Below are 27,990 nucleotides of genomic sequence, written 5' to 3' on the forward strand. Positions count from 1 at the left end.
ATCCAGTCTTTACACTTGAAATGCATGATAATATCATTGCATCTAATTACATGTCCAACAAGATGGATAGCTAACATCCTCTCAATCTTATATGTAAATAAGTAGTTAATAAAAATCCAAGCCAAGTGTTATTTGCTAGTTTTCTTTATTAATTTTAATACAAAAGCATACTCTGACCAAAAATAATTAGATTGTTATTTAGTAAAGAGCAACAGATAGGTACCACACAGCAAGGGAAGCAGACTTTAACACTAGAATGTGCAGAATAAATCTTGTCAGTTCAAGAAAAGAGAAAACAGAAGAACAAACCCTCATTTTGAGTTCCACACAGAGACAATGCAAGATGATCAGTGTGCATTAGACATCCATCTACACTGAGGTGATAGAGACCAGATATGTACTGTCTTTGTCCCATAGGACCTCTTTTTCTCCCCACTAGACAAGAGGGCAGACAACCCAGCTCAGTAGATGTATGAAATCTTGGTCAGAGCCAAAAGTACATTTAAGTAGTAAATGGACAGATCTATTGGTGGCTTCTTGTGTGACGTTTTGGTAAATAGATGTGTCATCTTGACAAATACACATTTTTGTTTAAAATTGGGGAGAACACAAAATGCATGTGTGTAAATGTACGTAATAACAGTCTCCTATGTTTGACATCGATGAAGTGCTGGGAGTAATTTGAAGAGCTTTGAGTGTTCAGGTGACTTCTCCAATGCCTTATGGCCTTATAAACTCCCAAAATGTAATTTTGCACAAACATTTCACTCAACATTCAGGTTTAGTTTTGTAATCTACATTTGGAAACATTCCGAATATAAAGACATCCATCCATACAAACCAAGGGGTTTACATAAGATGAAGCAATATGTAATATGAATGATCTGGAAATTGAAAATGTTAAATTGAGAAAATTATAAATGGTCTTTGCTTTGATAAAATAATCCGGAGGTCTGTCACTCCCTACTGAATGAATCTAAAGAACAGTCAAATAATTTTCTCATGCAATTACTTGAATGTATCAAGAGGTATATTACTACACAATTACAACATAATTACAGCTTAACAACAAGAATTCGTGCCTTGGTGATGAAATAGAATAGAAGCACTATGATTTGATGATCCATGGAAGAAGAAAAATAGATCTCTAGGGAGACAAAAGCATTTTTGATCACTCTCAACGAGTTTATTCTATCAGAAATGTCTAAATCTCAAACAATAGACCTCAGGGTTTCAACAAGTTCACCAATGTACATCAAGTAGCAGCCTTTGCAATTTTTCAGGTTCACGTCATCATCAATTCAATCAAATACTTGTTTATTTTGCTTCCCTCAAAGTCAATCGAATGAGAAACATATGAAATAGTTACACACTAGCCTGGACATATCCATTTGAACATCCTTATGGGACAAAAACATTTTCATATTAATAAAGCCTTTTCATTTGTTTCCGATGGTTCCAAAGGAAGTACTCTAGTGCACCGCCCCATGGCCACTAAGGTTACTGCAAGACAGGACTGACATTCATAAAGGAGGAAGTTGAACCTGAGGGGAGGAAGGAAATGCAGATACACTTCAAAAAGGAAACCAGTGATGGCCCTATGACAAACATAAATACAAATGAAAAGAAACCAAAATAAAATAAAAAATTTAAAACAAGCTTTGAAGGGCTGACTAGAAAACCATTAACACCCTGGTTCCATTTGAAGCCTAAATTAGGCACAAATCACATACCACGTTGTATTATTGTACCACCATTTTTTTCAGGAGCATAATAATCAAGAAATTAATTATAGTAAGTGTTTTTCCCCTCTCTCTTTGACAACCTTTTACTTACAATGACAGCTGTTTGTCTTGCAGCAACACAAGTGCAGCACTTCAAAATAATTAGTTCCAGCATCTTCTATATTGCTTTAGTCACATACATTTAGACCGCGCAAAATGTTTTAGAAAGACATTTGCAAGGGAAGGTCGGTCACATTGCATGTACACAAGCGCACACACACCGCTATCAGTCCTTTTTGGTATATTGAAGCAGCCTTACTCAATCCACTTTTGGTGGTGCTGTGTTTAGTCTGTCTAATCTATCAAATTATAGGGTGAAGTTTCTCACAATCACTTCTTATGAGCAGATTTACATCATCGCTGGCCAAGAATGTTACATACAAGTTTATATTAGCGGTCCCATGATTTTACGATGGCTGAGTTTACACAGGCAGCCAATTCTGATCTTTTTGTCAATTTAAATTTAACCTCGATTTAACTAGGTCAGTTGAGAACAAATTCTTATTTACAATGACAGCCTACCCCGGCCACGGCCGAATGTGAAGCAGTCTGGATTCGAACCAGGGACTTGCAGTGAGATGCAGTGCCTTAAGACAGCTGCGCCACTCGGGAGCCACCAAATAATTGGGCAAAATACCTGAATTGGCCTTCCGGTGTCAACACAGCCTTTGTGTATAAAATATAAAACATTTGGAAGGTCGTGGCTTACCCAACCTAGCCATTACACTATGAAGTAGCAGAAGTGTTACAAACCATGGCCATATCTGATTCCTTCTTTTAGACTACACAAACATACATGCACACATTCTTTAAAAGTGGAAAAATAGAAGACTGGACACATCTAATATAAGAGACCTATAGAGTCTACTGCTCAAGCCATAGTTGGACGTTTCATATCTGCATTTCCATCAACATTGATCAAGTACCTGTCTAAACCCCAAAGACAGATCTATTTATACATATTTTCCACTCATATTTTCTATAAAAACAGACATGGCTTAAAGGTAGAGTCAGTGAATTGGGTCCGCAGGACCGCAGATACTGCGATGAGCGAGATCCAAGACTTCGCGCCAACACAGTATCAGTGCATGTGCATGGGTTCGTGTCACGCTGTTAGTGTGTGGTAGGTACCGGACCAAAACAGTGGGTGAGTTTAGCCTCGTGCTTCAAAGCTTTTAGCTGTTGCAGAAATGAATGATTCTACCTTTCAATTAATGGATAATTGACAGACCTAAAAATCTTTTCTCCCCCTTCCATTTTGATTTTACAAAAAGATACATGTTTACAGAAAAAAAGGTATAACAAATAATTCTAAAATACTGTTTGAGAGCACACACGCGTCACTGTTTGATCGCTGTGATAGAACCAAAGGACAAAGCAGCCACCCACCTGGGATAAATAGAAACACAAATAGTTTGACTGACCATAAGGAACACTAGCGACTAAATGGATGACTGGAGGTGAGGTTTAACAATACTAAACGCACGAGAAGAGAACTTCCAATCTGAAGCCCAACATGAAAGAATATAGTGTTAATTTAATTACTGCTTCTTAGTCTGATCTAGTTCACAGTACAAATATTTTTACAAAATTCCCGAGTTTTGGGACAGGGTGTCAGTTGTTATTTCGAGGCAACATGGGACCATGGTGAAACCGGAAGCCCTAGTTGCCTCGGTGGCTCTCTTAGGATTATTGGAAGTGTTGCAGGGGTAAACCGTGGTCCTTCGGCTAAAAGTTGAAGAGGGTAAAGGGAACAGTTGGCTGATGTGGAGTGGGATGAACAGTGGATAAGGCTCTGGTAATACAATGTCATGGTCGTCCTTGGTCGCTTTCACACACAGCCACATACTTACTCCTTCTGTTTCTTTACCAAAGCTAGAGGCTACGGGCTTTCAGATTGAACATGGATTCTATATTATCTTTTGATTAAATTCTCCTACCTCTGTATATTACTGTAACTCTTGCTCTGTTACTCCTTGAAGCTCCTCTTATAAACACTCTACCCACTGTATACATAGATGTTTCTCTGACTGCCCCAAACAACCCTTCACCCTTCTTGTTTTCATTGTTAATTTTTAGACAGCTCAGTTCTCAGGTCCACATGCTCATTCAAGGAGATGGCTGTTGCATCACATCTGTTCCCTTGTAGAAAGTAGTGTGGTATGGAGGGTTTGACATTAATCAACATTAACGTCCATGGGTATTTTGTCCTCCAGCTCTAGTGGATCGTCCACAGTGAGCTCCTCCATGCTTTTTCCTGACTCCTGAAGCTGCTGCCGCCGCTGAACCTCCGCCTTCAGGTTTTCCAAGTCCTTTTGGCTACAGAGAGAATGGGATACCACAGGGGTTAATGTTGAGCCCAGACATTTATATTTTTTAAGACTGGATAGAATTCCACAGGGGTCAGAACTGGGTCCTGGCACATTTCCATTTTTTATTTAAAAAATAAAATGTACTACTTCAGTTTACCTGAGTGGTATAAAGATGATGCCGTTGATAATATTGAGCTGTTCCAGAACACTGGCCATACTGGGTGCTGTGAACTGGAAAAAGTGACAGAAAACAACAAAATGACACACTGTTCTATGAAACTAACACCAAAAACACATTTGAAAAGAAACTTGTGTCTGTAGCAATGGTCCCTCAAATTATTGTAGGCACTGAGCAAATTTCAGGTCAGCCGAATGCAAACTTGAACGTTCTGTGCAACTTCCAGCACGCGTTTACTGTGAACACAGAGGCTATACCCACTTTAAGTTACAGTTTTAACAGTGGCCATGTAGGCTACTGTGGCTATTTGATCATAATGTAGGCCTACCAGAGTGGCCTTACCATCAAAAACTATGGAGAAAATGCATCCCATAACATTTTAACATGGAAATAGCCGTTCTATCCTTCAGCCTACAGTAGATGCCAATGTGTGGTTTTCAATGTAGGCCTACAGTCCATGAGCCTTTTGAAATAAACATGCAGGGCTTGACATTAACCTGTTTATCCACTTGCCCTTCAGACAAGGCGGCTGAAAATGGTTGTTGTTTGACCCAAGAAACCACTTTATAGAATAAAAAGGTATTATTATTGCCATGCCATTATTACAGAGAATCAGACAAACTATGCTACCCTCTGTCAATTGGCTACTTAGTTTATTCAAGCCTGCCTCAAAATACAATACTGCCCCTTTAAGACAAAAAAAAAGCTCTTTACCTGACTTGTTTTTCAAAGAGGTCTAGAAATGTACACGTTATGTGCTCTTGTAGGAAGCAATGATTCCCCTATTGCTGACTACAAATCATCTATAACTGGGCTAATAACTCACTAACAAGCAGAGGATATGAACAAAATGCAGCTCTCGCTTTGATCACAAAACAAGTGCATCTACTCACAACCATTCATGCTGTAAATACAGTCCAGTTCAAAGTAAGTGGTACAGATCCATATATGGCAATGGTCTGATTGTTTATGCCTCACGGGTCTGTGTAGAGTAAGGGCTGAGTAGTGTGTCAATGAAATGGAATCATACTCCGATACATTCTGCCTACAACAATCTCTTGCATAGTTTGTTTTGTTTCAGTATGTTACATTGAAATGGGCTAATATTGTGTTGATTCAATCACAATTGCCAGAGTAAAGGGAAACGTTGATAGTGTTATCAGGGAAATCTCGAGAACAGTGGTCACCAACATTTTCTGAGTCAAGATCACTGAGTCAAAATGCAAGCCAAGATCTACTGCTCGGTTTTGTTTTAACATGACTTAAAAAATGCAAACCTATGCAACATAAACCAATTAAAAACAGTACTGTAGCAATGAGGTTTGTGCAGTAAGCTATAGGCCCAATACATTACCACCACATATTGGCTTTGCTGTTCAGGCCATTTTTATGAATTATATTTCAACATTTGAGGTAGGCTATATGATCACACCGGTAATAGATCCGTTGCTGTATTACTTGTGAGGCACAGCTGAGTGAGCATACATTTAAATCCTTTTTATTTTACTGGGCTGATGGTGAATGCATCTGATGGTCAGTTGCAGCAGAGGGAATAGAGGAGAATGAGGGTCCCCCTCTCAACATCCCTTCACTCTGCCTTTCCTCCACTGATACTGACCAAAACGGGACACAGTCTTCCAGCTGATGGCGAAGCTCGAGTCGCACCACATTATTTCTGCCTCATGCACAAATTCATGTTGTTACTCCTATGAACAGAGAAAGTGAAATATTCCTCGATATTAAAAGACCCGAGCCACTAATAATAACAACGCAAGCCTATAGATAGTTTCCTACTCATTCATTACTGCTGCACTGCTTGTTGTAGCGCTGAGTGGAAATAGGAAGGCGGCACATTTTGTGGCGTATAAAAGTGTTGACAGTGCTGAGTACGAACTATAACTCACTCATAAAAACAGCAGCTTTTTTCTGTATTCATTGACAGTCTCCCTTGTCATGGTTTTAAACGTTTTGAAATCTCACAGTATCAACTTCGCTGTAGCTTTGTTTTATGCCTGCTATATTACTGCAGACAGTATCTGAGCCATCCAATTGGCCAGAAAGCACAGTTTGTACCTTCAGACACAGGAAATGGTTCAAAATGGCAACAGTTCGCCTACCCGGCACACAGGTCAGCTGAATCAGGTGCACCTACCGCCAACAGCCCGAGCCAAAAAATAAAAATAGGAACACAAGGATTTTTTTTTTTTTTTTTTTTTACAGAAATGTTTGGCAATCGAGTAGGAATGCCTTTGAGATTAACCAGTTGATCTCCCGGTTGGTGACCACTCTCTAGAAAGTTGAGTAAACTTCAATCTCATTCTACTCTCTGTGGGCTGATATGTTTGGGTGTCAGTCTCGGGCTACTGTTCGCGCAGTTTAGAGGGAACATTGGTCTGTAGATTATGCTATCATCTGGGTACAATACAAGGCCCATTGATTTTGTCTTCTGGATAAAAACCATGAAACCATAGCTACGCCCTAAGCCACGTGCCTTGAGTGGCATGATGCTGGCGTTGGAGCCGTTCTTGTAGATCTCGTTCATGGTTCTCTGCAAAGCCACAGCCTGCTGTGTGAGGTACTTCAGGTACTCTGAGCTCTCTTTAGTCTTCTCGTGGGCCTCTCCCACCTGAGAGGGGACATAGGGGAAGAAAGTGAGAAAGAAAGCTTAAAAACAGATTGACCTCAACTAATATCAGTTGTTGTAATCTTGCACATATTCCACTTTGTCATTTTTTAGTACTTTTTACAGATTTTTCGTGATATCCAATTGTCCCATCGCTGCAACTCCCCTACGGACTTGGCAGAGTGTCATGCCCTGGTTGAGGTATTTTGTGTTTATCTTTATTTATTTGGTCAAGCCAGGGTGTGGCATGGGGTTTTTGTATGTGGTGTGTTGGTATTGGGATTGTAACTTCGTGGGGTGTTCTAGTTAAGTCTATGGCTGTCTGAAGTGGTTCTCAATCAGAGGCAGGTGTTTATCGTTGTCTCTGATTGGGAACCATATTTAGGCAGCCATATTCTTTGTGTGTTTCGTGGGTGATTGTCCTTAGTGTCCTTGTTCCTGTCTCTGTGTTAGTTTACACAAGTATAGGCTGTTTCGGTTTTCGTTACGTTCATTACGTTCTTTGTTTTGTAGTGTTTAATTGATTCGTGTTATACGTTTGTTTATTAAACATGGATCGCAATCTACACGCTGCATTTTGGTCCGACTCTGCTTCAACACAAGAGAACCATTACACAGAGGCGAAAGTCGAGAGCCACGCATCCTCCGAAACACGACCTTGCCAAGCCGAAACACAAACCTGCTTCTTGACACACTGCTCATTTAACCCGGAAGCCAGTCGCACCAATGTGTTGGAGGAAACACCGTTCAGCTGGCGACCAAAGTCAGCTTGCAGGCCTGCCACAACGAGTCAATAGAGCGCGATGGGACAAGGAAATCCTGGCCGGCCAAACCCTCCCCTTACCCGGACGACACTGGCCCAATTGTGCGCCGCCTCATGGGTCTACCGGTCACAGCCAGTTGTGACACAGCCTGAGATCGAACCCGGGAAAGTAGTGACCCCTCAAGCACTGCGATGCAGTGCCTTAGACCGCAGCGCACCTCGGGAGGCTATCTAGCACATATTCTTATTTCAGCAATTGTTCTTAAGCCACTTCTGAGGAGAGGACGTGTAGAGCTTTGTGTACTGTAGCTGTACGTCTTACCTGGTTTTTGTAGATTGTGTAGCCCTCCTTTTCGTGCTGGAGCGCAGAGCGGAACTCCGCCTTGCTCTCGTAAACCCTCGCAACCAGATGATGACTGCAGAATTATATATAAAAGAACAATTGCATTAAATCAACTGAAGATAAACACAAACTTGAGTTTAGAACAGGTAGTCAGTTAATATACTGAAAATTATGTTCAGTCACTCAAGGAATAACTCTCCCTTGTCCTTACCTGAGGGCTACTTTGAGGGAGCGGGGTCCGTGGTATTTGGAGTTGATGGCCAAGGCGTTCTCCAGGAACCTCAGAGACAGGTCGTACTCCATTACTCCATGCAGCACCAGGCCAATGTTACTCTATAGGAGGAGACCCGGGACCACAGGGAGGACAAGTGTAAGGAGAACTGATTTGACAAAGGTCACACACAAACACACCTCAAAGGCTTCCACAAAATTGGTACATAACTTCAGAGTTAACGTGGTAACACGTCCACTTACAGGATGGTTTCAATCAAAAGAAAATACATTAAATACTGTGGTCCACTCACGTCTAGCAGCGCCATCTCAGGGTGGTCCTCCCCACACACCATCAGCATGAGGTAGCGGGCACGGTACAGCAGCTTCAGGGCAGTGGACAGCTGACCGTTGGCAAAGCAGTACAGAGCCAAGTGCATCTGGGGAGAGAAAGCAACCAGAGGCACTTAAACAGCTTACATGGACTGGCATTGTTTTTTAATGACAAAACAACCTTTTCAAATAGCCATTTTCATGGATACATACATATTCCTGGATAGTGTTGGGGTGCTCGACGCCCAAAACCCTCTCACTCATCAAGACAGCCTTCTGTTGGTTACTGAGAGCCTGTGGACAGAGAAGACGAAAGTCAGGACTGTCACTGGAATTGCTGTGGCCCTTTGTTTTCATGTGTGAGAGGAATATAAAAGTGTGTGTATCATGTCTAGAGCAGCACACCTCATGGTGGTCTCCCATGATGTAGTTAAGGCGAGCCAGCAGACGCAGGCAGGCACAGATCTCCACGTGCATGGCCCCGTACACGTTGTTGAACAGGTTCAAAGCCTCGTTGATTAACTCACAGCCCTCCTTAAGGTAACCTGCAGACAGAGGCCTTGTTAAAAACTCAGGGTTCCACAATTGTTGTACAACACAAAAGAAAGTCATGTGAACGGGTTCAGAGAGGACACTAAGGTAATTTGCATTGTTGAATGAATGTAGTAATGCTTCTGCATGGTTTGTATGGGGAGGAAGGAAACATTTCTCAGCCTTTGTGTGTGTGTTGCATGTGTGAGTAGAGCTTCATGTGCATATCTGTTTAGCACTAGGAGGACCTAGGGCTGTTGTGGTGACAGTATTACCACCACACCGGCGGTCAAGAGTCATGACGGCAGTCAAATTCCAAGCTCTGATGCTGCTGATGGTCGTTAGTAGCCTACCAAACATGCTAACTGCCTGGTATTCAGCACTCTATTTTCCCTAATCACGCTACCATCAATGCTAATGTATTCAAAAATCTCAAACACTTCATGAGAGCCCATGAGCTCATGTTGCACAACATTTCTATAGGCTATGAAATTTAGTGAGAACACAGAGTGATGGCTGCTAATAAAAAGAGGAGGATCCCCTCAGCATTCTATAGGCTAGGCCTACTATATTTATTTCTCAACTTTCATAATATTAAGCACATTGTTTATCTTTACAACAGGAGTACAGTACAGCCTACCTGGCTGGCATGAAAATGATCCACAGGAAAAGCTTCCTCCATTCGCTATTTAAGTACATAGATTACATGTATTATTTCCCGCTGCCCCAGTTTAGAGACAGGTTCATGATGATGGTCCGTTTTTTTTTTTTTGCCCTTTTTTCTCCCCAATTTCATGGTATCCAATTGGTAGTTACAGTCTTGTCACCGCAAATCCCGTACGGACCCGGGAGAGGCGAAGGTCGAGAGCCACGAAGGTCGAATGCTTCTAGACACAATGCCCACTTAACCTGGAAGCCAGCCACACCAATGTGTCGGAGGAAACACCGCACAACTGTCAGCGTGCACTGCACCCGGCCCGCCACAGGAGTCACTAGTGCGCGATGGGACAAGGACATCCCTGCCGGCCAAACCCTCCCCTAACTCGGACGACACTGAGCCAATTGTGTGCTGCCCCATGGGTCTCCTGGTCGCAGCCGGCTGCAACAGAGCCTGGACTCGAACCCAGAATCTCTAGTGGCACAACCTTAGACCACTGCACCACTTGGGAGGCCCCTGATAATGGTCCATTCGAAATCAAAACAAATTTCACACATTATTTAGTACATGTAAAGACAATAATACATTTTTAAAAACTCTAATGGGTGACAATATTAGCCTATCACTGCAAATTTCAAATCATATTCGCACACCTAAACCATAGGCCTAAAATTTGCCTAAAACACAGGCCTACAATTTTAATAAGGTTTGTATCACAACTAAATTGGCCAAATAAATCATTAAAATTAAACACTTTGATCCACTTTACAAGGAGTGTAGATCTAACTGGCATACATAAGCAGCGTGCGAGTTTCACATTTGGGGAAGATAATTGTCACCATAAAAATGCACCTTTATAATAAAAGCATTAGATGCATAATTGCATTTGCGGTCACTTTGATAATGGTGTTTTCCGTTAATGGAAAAATTCACGGGTATAGCCTACTACCATGTGTACAACACTGTGCTTATAATGAAGAAATAGCCCAATAGTTTATTTTAAGCTACATTTTCTGATCTGTTGCATCAGCCACATTGCATAAAAAAAGTGTTTATTGCTTGTATTAAATTTGGAATCTATCACATCCCACAACTGTCCCATGTATGGAATATTTATTTATTGCACAGAAAAGGTTGACTTTGTACTATGGGTGATAGTTGATGTTTGTTAGGTCTACTCATCTTGTTGGCTGACGAAAAGTAAATGTGGACTGTTCTTCCAATATCTTCAATATGCGCCTCGGAATTGGTTAAGGACGCAGTTGCATCCCCAATGTGTCTGTCTTAACTTGTAGCCTGTGAGAAAGACCCGATCATGTGACGGAGAGGTGCTTCGGATTGCACAGCACACTCAGGGAGAAGGGAACAACACAGCACTCCGGGCCGCAAAATGCATGGATTGTTTTGGGGTGCATTATGGCCACAAAGGGGATGTCGACATGAAATTCGAGGCATTATCAAGTGCTTGTCAAACTGTGAATGATAAACTATTGAGAGTACAGCCTGTGCAAAAGCAGAGCTCATGCCTTTCAAGCTACTTTTTTCAAATCATTATTAGTCTCTCATCATGCAGCCTTACAATGTATTAAAAACCTAAAACATATTGCCCAACGTTTGTAGAACAACTAAAGTTACATTAATAACTCTAAATTAAGCATATAGGAGTACCAATTTCTTTGTTAACTGCCCAACACAATAGCACTCGTGCGCACTCCCTCAAATCATTTGGAGAAAATATTTCTGTTTTATTCAGCTTTGTTCAATTGTATTCTTCATACTTTAAAATAATGCCACGGAATTATAAGCAAATCTTGTCTGCTAAATGAAAAAGTGCAGCCCACAGCCATTTGGCATAGCCACATCAGGACAACTCAGAGTTTGATATTCTTTTCTTCTGAAATAGACTACCTTTTCATATCATGCTTCTTTAGACCTGTCAAAAAATAAATAATGGCTTGTAGGCTGTATGTCGAAGCCAGGAGATGCTAAATGTCTTTTGTAAATTAACAGTCAATTACCGTGAGACCAACAGTTTGCTTGACAAATCACCAGCTCACAAAATGTTGTGACCGCCACAGCCCTAGGAGGACCCATTCTGATCCTGCCCAGCAGGACTGGTATCCACCTCAACTTGCTGGACCTTGGCCTGTCCGCATGTGTGTGCTGCATTATTAGTGTGAGTAGTACTGTATGTCTCTAGCACTAGGAGCATCCATGCCGTTCTGGGCCATGCTGATTGAAGTCTTGTTGCTTCATGCTTGCCTCACCTTGCTGAACCTTGGCCTGTCCACTCTGGAAGAAGTGAAAGGCATCGGAGGCCTTGGGGTTGACGTGCTTCACCACAGGGAAGATGTTAAGGATGTCCTCCTCTGTGAAGGCAGGCTTGTGGCGACTGTCAAAGTTATACTCCTTTATCAGGATCTAGAAAACACAGGGAGGCAGGAGACACAGGAAGCTTGTTAGGAGGGCGAGGGTTAAAAACATGACATCATTAAAATACACATTCTGAATTACAATTTGACCCCTGGCACCTACTCCCTCGGCATTTCTGTAGACCTGAAGGTATTTAATAAATGTATACAATATGTTGAAAAATCACACCTTGTCTAAATAGGAATTGATGAGAGTTACCTGGATGCCAGCTTTGATGGAGATTTCTCTGAGCAGGGTGATCTTCTGAAGGCCGTATTTCTCCACTACCTGGTCAGCATTCTCACTGTAGAAAGATGCGTGTTTTTAGGAAAAACCTACGCCAACTTTAACCCAAGCACACTCCAGTGCATGCCGACATGGTAGCTGCCAGAATAGTGTGCTAACGTCAAGCCTACTATTGTGCAAACATCAATCCTAATTCCTACCCACCAGTGCAGGGTGAAGTTGTAGTAGCTCTGGGCCTCAGAGACTATGTTCTTCCACAGCTCACTGGGTGTCAGGCTGGCCCACGCCGTGTTGTCCCCTCCCCCTGGTACTCGGTTACGGCGTTTACGGTTCTTACGGCGCGACACGAGCTCGTCGGCAGGCAGATGTGCCACGGCATCAGGGAAGGATGACAGGAAGCAGTTGAGGAAGTGGCTGACAGCAGCTGAGAGGGCCGACAACTCCACACCCTGGGAGATGGAGTACATAGTCTATTGTTCTCATATTTAATCAATTTCTTAGGGAGACAAATACTTTCTATGATAAGCAAGTAGGGATACTCATTTTGTGCAAAAGTACAAAGATCTGTGTCATTCTAAGTGCATTATAATTATTTAACAATCATTGCTTAGAAATAGCAATCACCTGGAGGTATGTCTTGAAGATATGTTTCGCACATCTGGTGATCAACTCGTTGATACCTATTCTCTTCAGAACAGAAGAGATACAAAACCATCAGGGGGTAAAAACACACTTAATGCAGATTCATCTTTATGTATTGTCCTGCACCCTTTCCTGCAATATGTCTGCAGTAGAAACAGAGCAGTCGGGAAGGTTATCATTGCCCTTCATTATATTTCTCCTTAGTCAGTCCTCAAGGGCGTATGGAGGTCAGCGGTTTAGGCTTACATAGAAGTGCTCCAACTGTGCCTTGGCTGGGGTCTTGTCCACAAACTCCAGCACGTTGCCTAGGTAACGCACATTGATGCCCCTCTGGTGCAGAGCCTCAGTCAGCGTGGCTCCATCCATAGGCAGAGCACTGTGGTCCAGGCAGTCCTTCACCTGGAGGGAAAGACACGCATAAGAAAAATGAATTACCACACACACAAGAAAAAAATAACCAAGGAAACACCAACCCACAAATAGCTAGACAGACACAAAGGCTAGTGATACAGTGATGTATGAAAATAGTTTGAAATATAGTTAAGGCAATGACTGCTTGTGCGTGGTACCATGTTGTTGCCCTGAAACTTACCAGAGAGGGGATCTGACAGGACACCAGGAAGGCTGCAGCATCCTTCAACAGCTGCTTCTGTTTCTGAATGTCATCCACACTGTCCTCAGGGAAACGCACTCCTGGGTGAGAGACATGAGGAGGAAATGAGTACTGTACAGCAGAGCTAGCTGCCACACAAAACCTCTCCTAAAAGCACTACATTTACCATCATCCTACCTGGAGAAAAGATGTCTGGGTTGAAGCGGATGTCGAAGGAGGTGTTGCTGATGGAACCCACGGCCTTGCAGGCGTTGAGGACAACTTCTCGGCTTTTAGGGTCTTGATGGAGACAGGTCAGGGTGGGGTTGGTGAGATCAGGGGAGGGGGAGAGGGGTGTTTTATGAATATACCAAGTTAGCTGGGCAACTCAAATCAAAATTATATGGGGTAAGTTCCCCAAAAGCACCACTATCATCTTTTGTCCAATGCCTACATGCGTTGAAAATCCCTACCAACACATTGTTGCAGATCTTTGTGTTTTTAATTTTTTTTTAAACTTTGTCATTAGAGCTATTGTCAAGCAGACAGTAGGGCCAGGGGCCACCTCCTGCTATCCCACACACATGCAATGATCACATTCAACCAGGGATTCTTTCCTTCTTTCTGGAGCGTCAAACCCTTTGATTAATTGTCACACCAGCCAATGAGAAATAAACTTGACAGATGTGGTTATTGGATTGCTATATCTCACACTGTTAGTGATTTTACTGGGGTCCATGCTCACCCCATAGAAGGCTAAGAACTGGACAGGGACACCTAGCCAGGTGGAGAGATGCAACTAAGACACCAGCATTAAGTCTTCTTAGCAATACTATGGATAAACGCTCTCACATCCTGATGAGAAACTACACATACACTCTTTAAAATGTTCTACGGGGGAGTATAAGAATATTTTTAAGATAAATACACAACGCAGAGGATGAGAGGACGAGAGTACTAAAAACTAAATAGAGTACCAATGGTCAATAGGGAATTGTCAATGGAAATAGTTGGCTTTCAGTTCAACAGCTGTTTAGAATCTGTGGAATGTCCTGAAATCAGAGCTACACGTGCCACGTTTTCATTGGTCTGTTCATTGAGTCTGGAGCAGGATACTTGTTATTTGGCCACTGGCCCAGTTGTACTACAAGGACTTCTGATTGATCAACCCCAGGCTAGGGTGGGGGGGTTATAAATAAAATACTGTTTATTTGTTCTGTGGAGAAAAACTGAGGACAGGGGAGAGTGAACATCTACCTCCCAGCATAACATCTATGATTCTTCTCAAATCAATCTATTTTTGTCCCCGATTTGTTTTGGAGTCTGTGTTATTGAAGAATAATGTCAACTGCTAACAACTCACACACACACCGTTCTAAATGCAAGTCTATGGAGCAAATAAAGAGACATCTTCTTTAAAAGCATTTCTCCACCGACTGGATATCCCCAGTCTCTATCTACCCTGCAATGGTTTGGACGTACCGATACCGGATCCATCTTCCGCGGCTAAGGACTCAGCCAGCTCTTTGGCCTGGGCTAAGCCCGGGATACTATCCTCAGCCTTACCCTCCAGAGGGCTCTCGCACTCCCCGTTCTGAATCGCTGTGGCAACGGGCACCAATGGCCCATTGGTGGTCACCGTGGGAACCACATTATCCTCTGTAGGGGTTGCCTGGGAGGCAGTCATGGTTGTTGCTGCAGCAGAGGGAATGTCCGTTTCTGTTGTTTGTTCTGCCTTGGGGGCTGCTTCTGTGGTTGTGGCTTCTGTTGCTGCTGGCTGAGGGGCATCAGAGGTAGAGGTGGTCTCTATCTGGACTACGTCGGACTTGCCGTCATTGAGGGTTTCTGTGGACTTCGCTGAAGCGTCGGGGTTCTCCGTGGAGGGCAGGGCTGGAACGGCTGCCTCGGGGCTGTTATTCTCTGTCAGGGTGGCAATCTTGCTCTCATTGTTGGCTTTCTGCTGCATCAGCTGGAGTGCTGCCATCTTCATGAAGAGGAGGTATCTGAGGAGTAGATTAGAGAATCTTTATTATCCGAGGGAGTAGGACATCCATTCAGTTACGTGAACATTCAATAGTGCAGACACAATCATACACTAAAGGGAACATCAAATGACCCTCGAGGGACATACCCAGGGCACCCTACAGTACCTGTGCTCGACAAAGGCCTCAATGAGCTCCTGTCGGAGGCAGGCCAGACGGTGGCGATGCTGGCGGGGGAAACCCTGTCTCACACTCTCAGGGGAAAGCTCCTCCCCTTCCACAGGCAGGAAGTTCAGGTCGGGAGGGAAGGTCCTCAGAAGGTCCAGGATGTAGTGGCGTCCATCGTTGCCAATTATGCCCTTACACTCAACAGAGGAACACAGCTCCACAGACTCATCCTTCTCATTCAGCACATTGTGTCTCTGGACCTGGGGGTGGGAGAGTCAGTCATTATGACAGAGAGAATGTGATAACCACAGTATGGCAGGTTAGAGACACGGCAGTCAATATACGTTGAACATCTGTAGGCCGGTGCAGTGAAAAAAGATATTGAAGTTTGCTTACCCTGTATTGACAAAAACATTCATCCCAAACAATTATCAGACTTAAAAATAAACCATGAAACTGGCATTATCATATCCTCTTCCTCACCTTGAGTGGTCGACTGGTCCTCTCCAGAAGTTCCAGGTACTTCCCATGAGACACTACTGTCTTCCCAAAGTCGATAGACCCGTAGATAACGCTCTGCTCCTGCTCTCTCTCCAGAATGCCAGGGATGATCGACTGGGCCGTGACACGGTAACCCCGATAGTCCACCACCACAGTCCCCAGGGTGTACAGCCCCTCCACGTCTACGGCCCCGTAAGCCCGGACACCGTTGAGGTCGTTGGTGGGCGCAGCGTGCGCGGCAGCATCCCCGCCCAGCTCGCGGTAGTGGTCACGGACATCGAAGCCCAGGGAGAAGAAGATGTTGTTCCAGATAAACATCTGCATACGTGTCTCCTCGCCAGGGTTGATGGCCATGACGTTGCCGTCGATCACCGCCATGGAACCCCGAGTAGCAGCAGCCGCAAAGTCACTGTGGACCTGGAGAGGGGGAGGAGTTAGAAAGTGAATGCGTAAGGCTGTAGAGGATTGAACGAAGAGTAGTCTGTGCACACTACAGGATATAGACGGAAACAGAGAGTAGCATAAAAGGAGGGTGCTTCAAGAGAGAGTCTTTGACCGAGGCTCACTGGAGAAAGCAAATAAGCATGAAAGAGTGCAGGAGAGAAGAGGGGGAAGGAGTTGGGCTTCAACTGCTGCTGTAGGCTGGCTCACCTTGAAGATGGCCCTCTCTCTCAGCAGGCGTTCAGGCAGGTTCTTCCGGGCCAGCTCTCTGGTCGTCTGCAACTCCTCATTCCAGTCTCGCGTCTGAATAAATAACAGAGACCCTGTTACACTGACTCTAAAAAATACTATTTTTGGTGTGTGTGTACTAGAGGTCGACCGATTAATTAGGGCCGATTTAAAGTTTTCATAACAATCGGAAATCTGTATTTTTGGACACCGATTTGGCAGATTATTATTTTTTTACAATTTTTTAAATTGTGTCACTTCTCTTGCATTCATTGCACGCAGAGTCTGGGTATATGCAACAGTTTGGGCCGCCTAATTTGCCAGAATGTTACGTAATTATGACATAACATTGAAGGTTGTGCAATGTAACAGGAATATTTAGACTTAGGGATGCCACCAGTTAGATCAAAATACGGAACGGTTCCCGTATTTCACTGAAAGAATAAACGTCTTGTTTTCGAGATGATAGTATCCAGATTCGACCATATGAATGACCTTCGGCTCATATTTTTGTGTGTTATTATGTTATAATTAAGTCTATTATTTGATAGAGCAGTCTGACTGAGCGATGGTAGGCACCAGCAGCCTCGTAAGCATTAATTCAAACAGCACTTTCGTGTGTTTGCCAGCAGCTGTTTATGACTTCAAGCCTATCAACTCCCGAGATTAGGCTGGTGTAACCAATGTGAAATGGCTAGCTAGTTAGCGGAGTGTGTGCGCTAATAGCGTTTCAAAAGTCACTCGCTCTGAGACTTGGAGTAGTTGTTCCCCTTGCTCTGCATGGGTAATGCTGCTTCGAGGGTGGCTGTTGTCGTTGTGTTGCTGGTTCGAGCCCAGGGAGGAGCGACGGAAGCTATACTGCTACACTGGCAATACTAAAGTGCCTATAAGAACATCCAATAGTCAAGGGTATATGAAATACAAATGGTCGAGAGAGAAATAGTCCTATAATTCCTATAATAACTACAACCTAAAACTTCTTACCTGGGAATATTGAAGACTCATGTTAAAAGGAACCACCAGCTTTCATATGTTCTCATGTTCTGAGCAAGGAACTGAAACGTTAGCTTTCTTACATGACACATATTGTACTTTTACTTTCTTCTCCAACACTTTTGTTTTTGCATTATTTAAACCAAATTCAACATGTTTCATTATTTATTTTAGGCTAAATTAATTTTATTGATGTATTATATTAAGTTAAAATAAGTGTTCAATCAGTATTGTTGTAATTGTCGTTATTACAAATACTTTTTATTTTTTAAATGGTACGATTAATCGGTATCGGTATTGAAAAATCATAATCGGTCGACCTCTCGTGTGTACCTGTCCAGGTATGTGTTCCTCGTAGCCTAGGAGCGAGGTGTATGATGTGTGTACCTGTCCAGGTATGTGTTCCTCGTAGCCTAGGAGCGAGGTGTATGGTGTGTGTACCTGTCCAGGTATGTGTTCCTCGTAGCCTAGGAGCGAGGTGTATGGTGTGTGTACCTGTCCAGGTATGTGTTCCTCGTAGCGAGGTGTATGGTGTGTGTACCTGTCCAGGTATGTGTTCCTCGTAGCCTAGACGGGAGGTGTAAGCGTCCTCAGCTCTGACACAGTCCATGGTGTGGTCCACCTGGGGGGCGGTCCAACTGTACACCTGGAAGGGTGTGGCTATCCTTTCAAACGGATGCCGCTGGACCCTGCAATCAATCAGAAACTAAATGATCCATGTATCACAGCGGGAATATTTCTCAGATAAGGCTTACCTGAATGATCAAGAAAAACAACTACTGTCTGGCTAATATATTTAGCTCTTAAAAATATATACACATTTCTGATAATGACTAATAATTGTATGCTTAGTTTCTTTTCCCCACATTACACAGAACTAATAAATAACTCAGTGCATTGTGGTTAGCGTAGCCCACTTACCTTGTCTTCTGCAGGACAGTGAAGTTCTTTTTGAAGGCAGGGCTAATCTGGCTCAGCAGCTCAACCAACGAGTGGCTCAGGAAACTGGGATTGGCTGGCTTGGGGTTGAAGGTGTAGGTGGTTGACCTGGAACAACACCATGGTCATCTCTCATTATGGTCAACTCTCAGCCTTGGCCAGTTGACTTTTCACACAATCTTGCCAAAGCTAACCATACTGTGCTGGCTCTGATATTTTCCCTTTCACACTTTCCAGTACAGTTCCAGCAAGTGGTGGATGTGTAATCAGACCAACACAATCCAGCTCGGCTCAGCACAGTAGTGTGAAAACAGCATGCGGTAAGTCTAACGGGAGAAAGGGAAAGCCAGACTCACTGGTTGAGGTAGAAGCCACGTGTGGAGGCAGTGATACTGATGTGTCTCTCCTCAACAGTCACCATATACAGGTACATCAGATCACCATGCATCTTCCTGTTGCCAGGGGGGGGGTTCCAGCCACTCATAGTCAGGACCTTCAGGCACTGCATGGGCTATAGAGCAAGAGGGGGAATCAGATATGGACATTGGAATGTGACTTATGACTTGTGGTGTGCTAGTGTGGATATTGGAAAAGGGTCATAGATTACTTAATCTGCACTTTATGGTGGTATGGATGTACAGGATATAGTACAACCCAGCCAGCTGATGTATGCTGGTTTTGTTGAGTGCTCACTCAACTTTTAACTAATCTTACCCTTTATTCTATAACCACGTTTACTTATTTTAGAATAATAAAAGTGTACTAGTGCCAGGCTTGAGTAAGTCTGGCACTTAGCTAGCAAATCATTGTGAGCTATATAAAAATGGCTCCTACAAGCAGATCAAAAGGTTGGAGTTGAAGCCAGTAAACTACAAATGGACAAACTCCTTGAAGAATTTAACAAATTTTTTGAACTGTCAGATAATGTCACAGAGACACACATGAATCTATGTGAATGAGATGGCATTAGAATGATCATAATTAGCTTGCTGGCAACCAACACCAGGGTTGTGGGTTTTAATGTTACAGCAAATGTGAAATATATGTCAGTATGAACTGTAAGCCTCTTTGGATAAATGTGCTAATATCATCGTAATTACCGTCATTATTACCTTCCAGTCCTTGTTCTGTGGCTGGAGGGGCACCAGGGGGCGTTCTTTACTGCCAGGCAGGATGTGTTCTGGAGGGGTACAGTCTATCTGCTCCAGATCACTGCCCTTCTTCTTCCGCTTACCACTGTCTGCAGAGGAGATAAGGTCACAGGTCAGACTAATGCAGCCTGACCAAATTTTTTTATAGCCTGCTACCTAGGACACAGACATACACATTTGTAGGATAAAGGTGGCTGGATACCTCAGAATGCTGACTGAAATCTCTCACCCCAATTCTCGCTGAACAGATCCACCCAAACACGCAAATAAACAATTGGGTACGCAAACACGTGGGCACGCACACACACCTCCTAGGTCCCCGTCGGTGAAGACACTGAGGAATGAGAGAGAGTTGCAGTCCACTCCATTGTAGGCATCAGATGGGTCCAGGCTTTTCAGCAGGTCTCTGATATGACGCACATGGATACGGGCCTCGCGCACTGTGTAGGGCTCTGGGGTGAGGAGAAAGAAAGGACAGTCATTGCTTTATTATCGATGCAATCTACAGACTGTCTCCTGGACTGTAGACTCTCTAGAAAGGGGACTAGGAGGAAATTCTGCCTTCGAGCTTAAACCTATACAATTTTTAGGCTTTAAGATCAATAATGTCTAGGGGTAGGGGCTAGTGGCTGACTTGAGAACATCACCAAGTCCTACCTTCCACTACTTTGAGAAGGGAGCCCTCCTGCAGGCCCTCGATGGATTTGAGCTCAGCAAAGTTATCCAGCACATTGCCGTCCAGCTGCAGGGAGAAACAAGTACGATGGCAGGTGTCCTCACGGTCCATCAACACCTGGTGGATCTCCTGCACCATCTCCTGGGGTGAAACCTAGAGGAGCGGGCGGGGGTTAACATCTTATAGCAACAGAGACGGATAATGTCTGGTCATACAGCTAGTCCCAATTTGGTCCCCATCTCTCCACCTTGGCCCTAACCCTTCAATGTTTGCAGATCTGAAGCCTCTGGATAGGTATAAGCGGTGTGCTGGTAGAGCTTCCATCCACTATATTGCTTACACCTTACAGATCAGCAGACGTTGAAGGATTAGGCGGGTCAAGGGGTAGTGGCAAATTGGGACCGGCTGTTGGGCTGTCTAAGTATGTACTGTACCTGGAGGTCAAAAGGCTCCGTCCCGGGTGCCTGGATCTTCACGGTGAACCCTGTATCCTGAATCACAATCACTTCCTGTTCGTTAGAATCCTCCACACCGTCCATGTCACCACCCCCATCCTGCTTGGACTCCTCCTCCGAATGATAGTGGGCCCCGCCCCCATTCATCACCACTGCGCTTGCACTGTGCCCTGTGATTGAACAGAAGGAGATACATTCAACATAGCTTGTCATCTGATTGGACAGATGGGTAGAGAGGGCATTGCCATGGCAGAGTGACACATAACTGAATTAATAAGGATATAAGCCTACAGATAGCAAACAAAGTAGTGCGTGTTGTCAGATTAGATTACTCCTAAAAGGGCATAGTCTACAGTGCTAAATCGGCAATTTATAGGATCCAAGGAGAATAGGATCCAATTAGCACAGAAAACAAGATCTCCAGCCTTTGCCATGTGAGGCAGAGGTATACAGATTACCTTGGTCTGCTTCTCTCAACCCGGAGTTCTTAACCATCAGACTCTAGTACAGAACACAAAAGTTGGTGGTTTGTTTGCCTGGTGCTTTTCGCCTTCTCCACATTGGGCACCAGACTCCCAAGGTCACTGAAGAGAAACTATACTGGAAAGTTTGAAAGGAAAATAGAGCCATCCACACAAATCCTCCCCTCTGTGTGTGTGTATACATCTTCACTTCCAGAATGAGTGCAACCTCCTTGACCTCCGAAGGGGCCTCACTGGCACAAGGCAGTGTAACTGTGGAGACAAATCTGTGTCGCAGGGGTGTTTCCCATTTACCAGAGCTAAAAATAAAACAAAAAAGTGTCACAAAATATTGTACTATTTTGAATGGTGTGGGTTGAGTTGCCAAGAGGAAAGGCTACATGCATAAATAACAAGTGGGGCCTGCAGTGTGGAGGGGCTGTTTTCTCTCCCAGACAACTGCAACCAGCGCACCCTTGTTCAACGTCAAGGGTAACGCAGTGTCAGGGTTACCACGTAGAGGGGGTGGTTGGGGGAATCTAGAGTAAGAGGGTGAGCGAGAGAGAGAGGGCGGAGGGAATGAAAGAGTGAGAAAGAAAGACTCACCACGCTCTGAATACCAAACACAACAGCCTTGGCCAACAACTAGTCCATGCTGCAAGAGAAGACGGACTACTAAAAAAGAACAAGGAAAATAGACTTGAACATATGATAGGAGCCAAGGGATAATGTTTCTGTAGGTCAGAAGGGAGGGAGGTGAAGGAAGGGATCAACTGTGTTTTTAGAAACAGGTACAGTGGCCGGTCATCCTGTCCTGTTGTAGAAGCAGACATATTTGATAAGTTACAGCAGTTACTCTGTCTCTCTCCTTAGGTGTCCTATTTCTGGCCTGATCCAAGTCACTCTTCATCTCTCCATTAATTCTTTCCTCCCTCCATCAATGCCCCAGCTATTGCATTTTTCTTAGAGTTGTCACAAACAGACAGTGGGAATCCCTTCGGTCATTCAAGGTCCTCTGCTTTCTTCATGATTCACTTTTCAGCTCAGTTTTGTAACTCCCACAAAAATTCAACATGGTACTTGACTCACATCAATTTAATGAAAATGTATACAGTTTAAGTTTCTCAAGTGGAATTGATGAGGTAGGGGAAGAGCCTTCAAATAATGGTGTGTATGAATACTTGCTGCCAATGCTATTCAATCTGTACTGAGAAGGCAAGACTACAAGTGTCAGAACCAAGAGTACAAAGTGTCAGACAACAATATGAAAATCATCTAGCCTAACAATTGCAAAACAGACCCACTTGGCCCTACAGCAAGAGAACAGAGCACTAGGGGTGAGGTGACAGGGTGGGGAATGGGGTTCAATATTACACAACCTTCTGCATTACTCAAAATATTTAGCCCAACTAAACGTGTTTTTTTAAGGAGGTTGCGCCTTCATGTCACTGTGTGTAGTGTAGACAGGAGAGAATCATGTCGTTGGTGACAACTCACAGATGAAGAGGGCAGCAGGTGGAGGGAAGGGAAAGCAGAATCCACAAACTGCTGCAGTACTTCTGTCATACTGGCATGCATATTCTGGCCTCGGTGGGTGAGTTAGGCCTACATATACAGATTATCCAACTGAAGGCTTTGCTTATTTCAATAAGAAATATTTATCTTAATAGTGTTAAGGTAGCCTAGTGGTTGGAGTGTTGGGCCAGTAACCGAAAGGTTGCTAGATCGAATCCCCGAGCTGACATGGTAATAATCTGTAGTTCTGCCCCTGAACAAGGCAGTTAACCCACTGTTCCTAGTCTGTCATTGTAAATAAGAATTTGTTCTTAACTGACTTGCCTAGTTAAATAAAGAATTCAACCACAAGACCAACCTTAACCAGACAAAATGGTGATTATTACACAAGCAAGGAGCTTTGATCCTCCTGAACAGGTAAATCATTGAGGGGGAGGGGAAGCAGAAGGACTAGGCAGACCAGCATTCAGTTAAACCAGTTAGACAAAACAACCCCTCCACACCCCATCCAGTGCCACCATTAGCATCTTAGCTCACTCCTTAGGTTGCACAGTAACCAAACTTATCCTCGAGCCAGGATACGTCTCATTCAGGGCAGTGGGTCAAAGAGTTAGGTCCCTGATAGTATGGAAAGGAAGACGAAAGAGATCAATTAGGCAAATAATAGAAAGCGGGCTACAAGAGATCAACAATCATTTTCACAATTTCCTCGAGGTGTGAATGTCTTGATCGCTACTGACATCCTTATTCAATCAAAATTGTGAAAGACCACTAGGCCAACTAATCCAGAGAGCAAGCTACCTCCATGCTGCCCTGTCTGCTAGCCTGTCTGTTGTAAGCTGTTATATCTCTGATCAAGGTTAACCACGGACTGAGCGTTGTTCTTGCTTCGACTACAGAGGAATTCATTCCCCATCCCCTTGACATGGTGGACCTTGACATGATGGGCCTACAGACCAGGGCAAAAAGAAACCAAACAGACAGCATTTTGGGGGAGGGGGCACAGAACAAGGTCTTTTTTTTGTCCAACATAGATTTATTACACCACAAGATGGCAACCTTCTTTTGATAGATTGATATAGAGCAGGAAGGGGAAAGCTTTCCTGCAGAGTCATGCATATATCTTTGCAGGGAGGTCTCATAGCCAGTCAAATGAATCCTCTGTCTGAAGCATGTTGATGTGTTTTAGAATGAGTTGTTGTTTTAGACCTCAGACCTGTGGGGTATACGACAAAGCAGGATCAAGGAGTTAACTTGCCCAAATATTCTGAAATAACTTTTTATTTTTGAGAAAGATAAGCTTGAAATGGACATGGTCTAATAAAGAACAAGCAAATCAACAGTTATTTCAGCTTGCTTATCAAAGTTCGCTGGCTAACTCATTTGATACTACCTCGTAGTATACCTCTCTGGGTTGTGATTATGAAGGCCTGATGTTAGTAAAACATTACAAGAGATGACAAGGGGCTAAAGGGGGGGGGGGGTGGAGAGTCTGGACAGTGCCCTGAGGACTACAAAGGTCACCCTTGAGGATTTTTTAAGCCCCTTCGGTTACAATCACCAGCAGACCCCCTCACCCCATTACCCTCAACCTCCTCCACCTCTCTCACCCCTGCAAACCCCCATGCTACCCCATCAGTCTGCCATGTGCTGTCTGTCACAATACTGTCAGTACTGCAGGATACACAGCTCAGTGTCTTGGTAGTTAACCAACAGGCTCAAATGCAGCCTAAGGCATTTGTCTAGTCCAGCAAGCCTCTTAAATGAGAGGTGAATTGCAATAGAAAGCTAATCAAGGAGGTGATCGTATCTTGAAGTGCCAATAATTAGGAAAGTGGTTTAGGGGTCAATTATTTTGTTGGTACTGATTACTTAATACCTATGGAGTTGTGAATGAATATTGTCAATAGCTGACAAAGGTTGCCAACATACTAAAGCTACAAGCTACAAACACTTTGTCCATAAACAAAAACTTAAATTCACTAGAAGAAAGTATGATGGTATATGTGCTGCACATACAAAGCTCTAGTCTAGGTGAAGGCAGCCATTAAAAATATGCTTCTCATCTTCCAACAAATACTGATTGGTACATAAACGTTTTGTTTATGTCTCAAAATCATTTGCTGCAAATGCACATAATTGATGAAACATAACATAACCTACAAATACCTGGAATTAAGAGTTGTATTCTGATATAAATGACATGTTATTACACATTACAGTCACTGGCTGTGACACAATGAGTCCCTACAATCAATTACAATCAGTACAGTTGTCGTGCAATAACTGTGACAATGAGGCCAATTCAAAGTGTGACAGCTGAACTAACTATATTGTGTGTAACGTTATAGTCGTGACAACACAGGCGTGTATGCATGCAACTCAAGGTCCTGTCAAACGTGACACCGAAAGCTGTGGCATTGTCGTGAAGGCTGCATAAGGTTGTGTAATTTCAACAGTGGCCTTACATTCACCAAACCTATACCAGTAGTGCGTCATGTGACTGTCTCGATCATCAATACTTTTTATATATATATATATTTGACGCAAGCGATCGGTGGAAAGTCATGAAAATCGGTTTGTTTAAACGACACTTACCGGCTATATGACTCAGAATGTCTCAAGAATAACCTTCTCTCTCCGTGCATGCACCATGACTTTTCTCAAAGGGTCAGCTTCCGCTTCCCGGTCGAGGAACAGCCAACCTCTCCGGTTCTGAACGGGAGGGGGGATCGGGAAGGTATCATGCCAACTAACGGGGACATTGGTGATCTAGTCACTTCGATATTACTAGGTCACAAAAATATCATGCATTTGATGGACTAACTGGGAAAAAAGTAGTTTATATAAATAGAAAACTGTGTGAAATTACTTCACATCGATTAGAACCCCTCTATTATCTCGAAATGTGCAGTTCCACTGAAGGTGACCTTCAGTCCATTCGTTCTTTCATGCAGGTACAGAACAGCTGTGGTCCCATGTGCGTTAGAACGTGGGGTGCTCGCACCACATTGTTAAGATAGTGGATACAATTGTATTACTTTCTATAATCGCATTTATATCAGCCATTGTTCTACAACAAGTCAGCATCACCACAAGCTTGGCTAACTATGTCGAAGCTAGTTAGCTAGCTAGTTGTGTGTATCAACGGTTGTGTCTTTGTTTGGCATACAGCCAGTGAGCAAACTAGTTAGTCGAACAGCTTATCTAAATAATTCTAATAGTAATTTGATTTTGATTGTTAGCTAAACCCTCTTGATATGGCCTAAGCTAACCACTTAGCTACATGTTAATGTTAGTTTAGCCAACACAACAACTACTAGCTAGCCAATACAACAGCTCAAGCAAGCTGTCATTGTTGAATTGACACATCTTGGTTGTATAGAAAACTGGTTTGAATACTGAGGCCCATTACTGCATTTTCAGCTAGTTAGCTAACAGACTAATCAACGCATTGACAGATGATATGACTACTTTGAATAAACTGTACATGTGTGTAGCTAGCTTGCTAACGCGGTAATTAGTTACTAGCTATGTACACAATTTCATAACTTTCAACCGACGCCGCTAGCATTACGATACAACTTAAACATTTTGCATGGTAGTTAGTCTCTACTAGCAAGTTAGATAACTACGTAACGTTAGCTTGTTACTTACCACACGCACAAGGATCCTTTTTTGGTGCCTTGGTCTCTTGGTGGTCTGGCGTTTCTCCTTCTGCAAGATCAACTGTGTTAACATTACAGTTGGGTACTGACGCCTGGATGTCATCCGTCTTGCTCACCATTATTTGGCAGTCAGTGTGGCAGCTAGTTAGCTTAAAGGTGGCAACAGAAATATGTTGCTCAAAATTGCTATGTTAATCTGTGAAATGCTTCTTCTTAGCTAACGGGCTAGCCAGTTACATGCAGAGGGTACGATCTTACAAAAACAAGTCTACATAGGAAGGACAGTCAAAGCTGGACATGGCAAACACGTGGTTTCTCCTCCTCCTGACCCCTTTGCCTTTGCGTTGGTTCCCACCCCCAAAACGTCTGGCTACGGAAAGCGCAATGTGCCGTTTTTTTATGAACAGGTGCCCATATAGGATCACAAAATGATAAACTGTGATTTTATTTTGGACAGGTGCTCTGTATTACTGGTATTAGAACATTTTGACTTTTTGTATAACATCATTCTTTGGTTAATATGTCTATAGGGGTGTGCAACACTTCTCAAATCAAATTGTACTTGTCACATGCGCAGAATACAACAGACCTTACTGTGGAATGCATAATTACAAGCCCTTAACCAACCATTCAGTTAAGAAAAATAAGAGTTAAGAAAATATTTACTAAATAAACTAAAGTTTAAAAAAGAGTAACACAATAAAATAACAATAACAAGACTGTACAGGGGGTACCGAGTCAATGTACAGGCACTCAATATCAAAGCTGGTGAACCAGAGATTTGGGACTGAATAAATTTACCATATTGACCTACACTGCCAATAATGTTGTTGTTGATGTCTATAAACACTTATGTATGTATGTGCATACACCACCGTTCAAAAGGTTGGGGTCACATAGAAATGTCCTTGTTTTTGAATGAAAAGCATTTTTTTTGTCCATTAAAGTAAACAAAAAATGGATCAGAAATACAGTGTAGACATTTAATGTTGTAAATGGCAATTGTAGTTGGAAACAGCTGATTTTTAATTGAATATCTACATAGGAGTACAGAGGCCCATTATCAGCAACCATCACTCCTGTGTTCCAATGGCACGTTGTGTTAGCTAATCCAAGTTTATCATGTTAAAAGGCTAATTGATCATTAGAAAACCCTTTTGCAATTATGTTAACACAGCTGAAAAC

General features: G+C 43.2%; 1 protein-coding gene across 4 annotated transcripts; it reads right to left on the minus strand.

The window, feature by feature from the left end:
* Positions 1-128: 128 nt before the first annotated feature.
* LOC123992786 (clustered mitochondria protein homolog) lies at positions 129-27,150 on the minus strand. Of its 4 annotated transcripts, XM_046294311.1 has the most exons (28): positions 26,795-26,829; positions 25,736-25,852; positions 21,141-21,331; positions 20,688-20,859; positions 20,339-20,482; positions 19,980-20,119; positions 19,236-19,390; positions 18,862-18,987; positions 18,482-18,629; positions 16,930-17,022; positions 16,261-16,695; positions 15,778-16,037; positions 15,110-15,630; positions 13,826-13,927; positions 13,628-13,728; positions 13,282-13,434; positions 13,018-13,080; positions 12,598-12,842; positions 12,367-12,451; positions 12,003-12,156; positions 8,952-9,091; positions 8,760-8,840; positions 8,528-8,653; positions 8,215-8,336; positions 7,983-8,076; positions 6,766-6,900; positions 4,254-4,327; positions 129-4,103 (listed from the first exon to the last, which is right to left on the minus strand). In XM_046294311.1, exons 3-28 carry the CDS (start codon positions 21,306-21,308, stop codon positions 3,962-3,964), a joined length of 4,179 nt encoding a protein of 1,392 aa, XP_046150267.1. In that variant the 5' UTR covers positions 21,309-21,331; positions 25,736-25,852; positions 26,795-26,829; the 3' UTR covers positions 129-3,961. The 4 variants fall into 4 exon arrangements, with proteins under 4 accessions (XP_046150267.1, XP_046150264.1, XP_046150265.1 ...); XM_046294308.1 differs by lacking the exon at positions 25,736-25,852 and having other exon boundaries at positions 19,992-20,119; positions 26,795-27,150; XM_046294309.1 differs by lacking the exon at positions 25,736-25,852 and having other exon boundaries at positions 15,194-15,630; positions 26,795-27,150.
* Between the last annotated feature and the right edge of the window lie 840 nt (positions 27,151-27,990).

Source organism: Oncorhynchus gorbuscha, linkage group LG13 (genome assembly GCF_021184085.1).
Source record: "Oncorhynchus gorbuscha isolate QuinsamMale2020 ecotype Even-year linkage group LG13, OgorEven_v1.0, whole genome shotgun sequence".
NCBI lineage: Eukaryota > Metazoa > Chordata > Actinopteri > Salmoniformes > Salmonidae > Oncorhynchus > Oncorhynchus gorbuscha.

Bases quoted from the DNA above. Each gene is read 5' to 3' on its own strand.
- LOC123992786 (XM_046294307.1), bottom strand. From the start codon at position 26,924: ATGGTGAGCAAGACGGATGACATCCAGGCGTCAGTACCCAACTGTAAT. The intron at 15,631-15,777 runs GTACTGTAGGGT...TCTACTCCTCAG, and splicing joins GAGGCCTTTGTCGAGCACAG to ATACCTCCTCTTCATGAAGA. The intron at 4,328-6,765 runs GCACGTGGCTTA...CACTTTTTCCAG, and splicing joins CCAGCATCATGCCACTCAAG to TTCACAGCACCCAGTATGGC.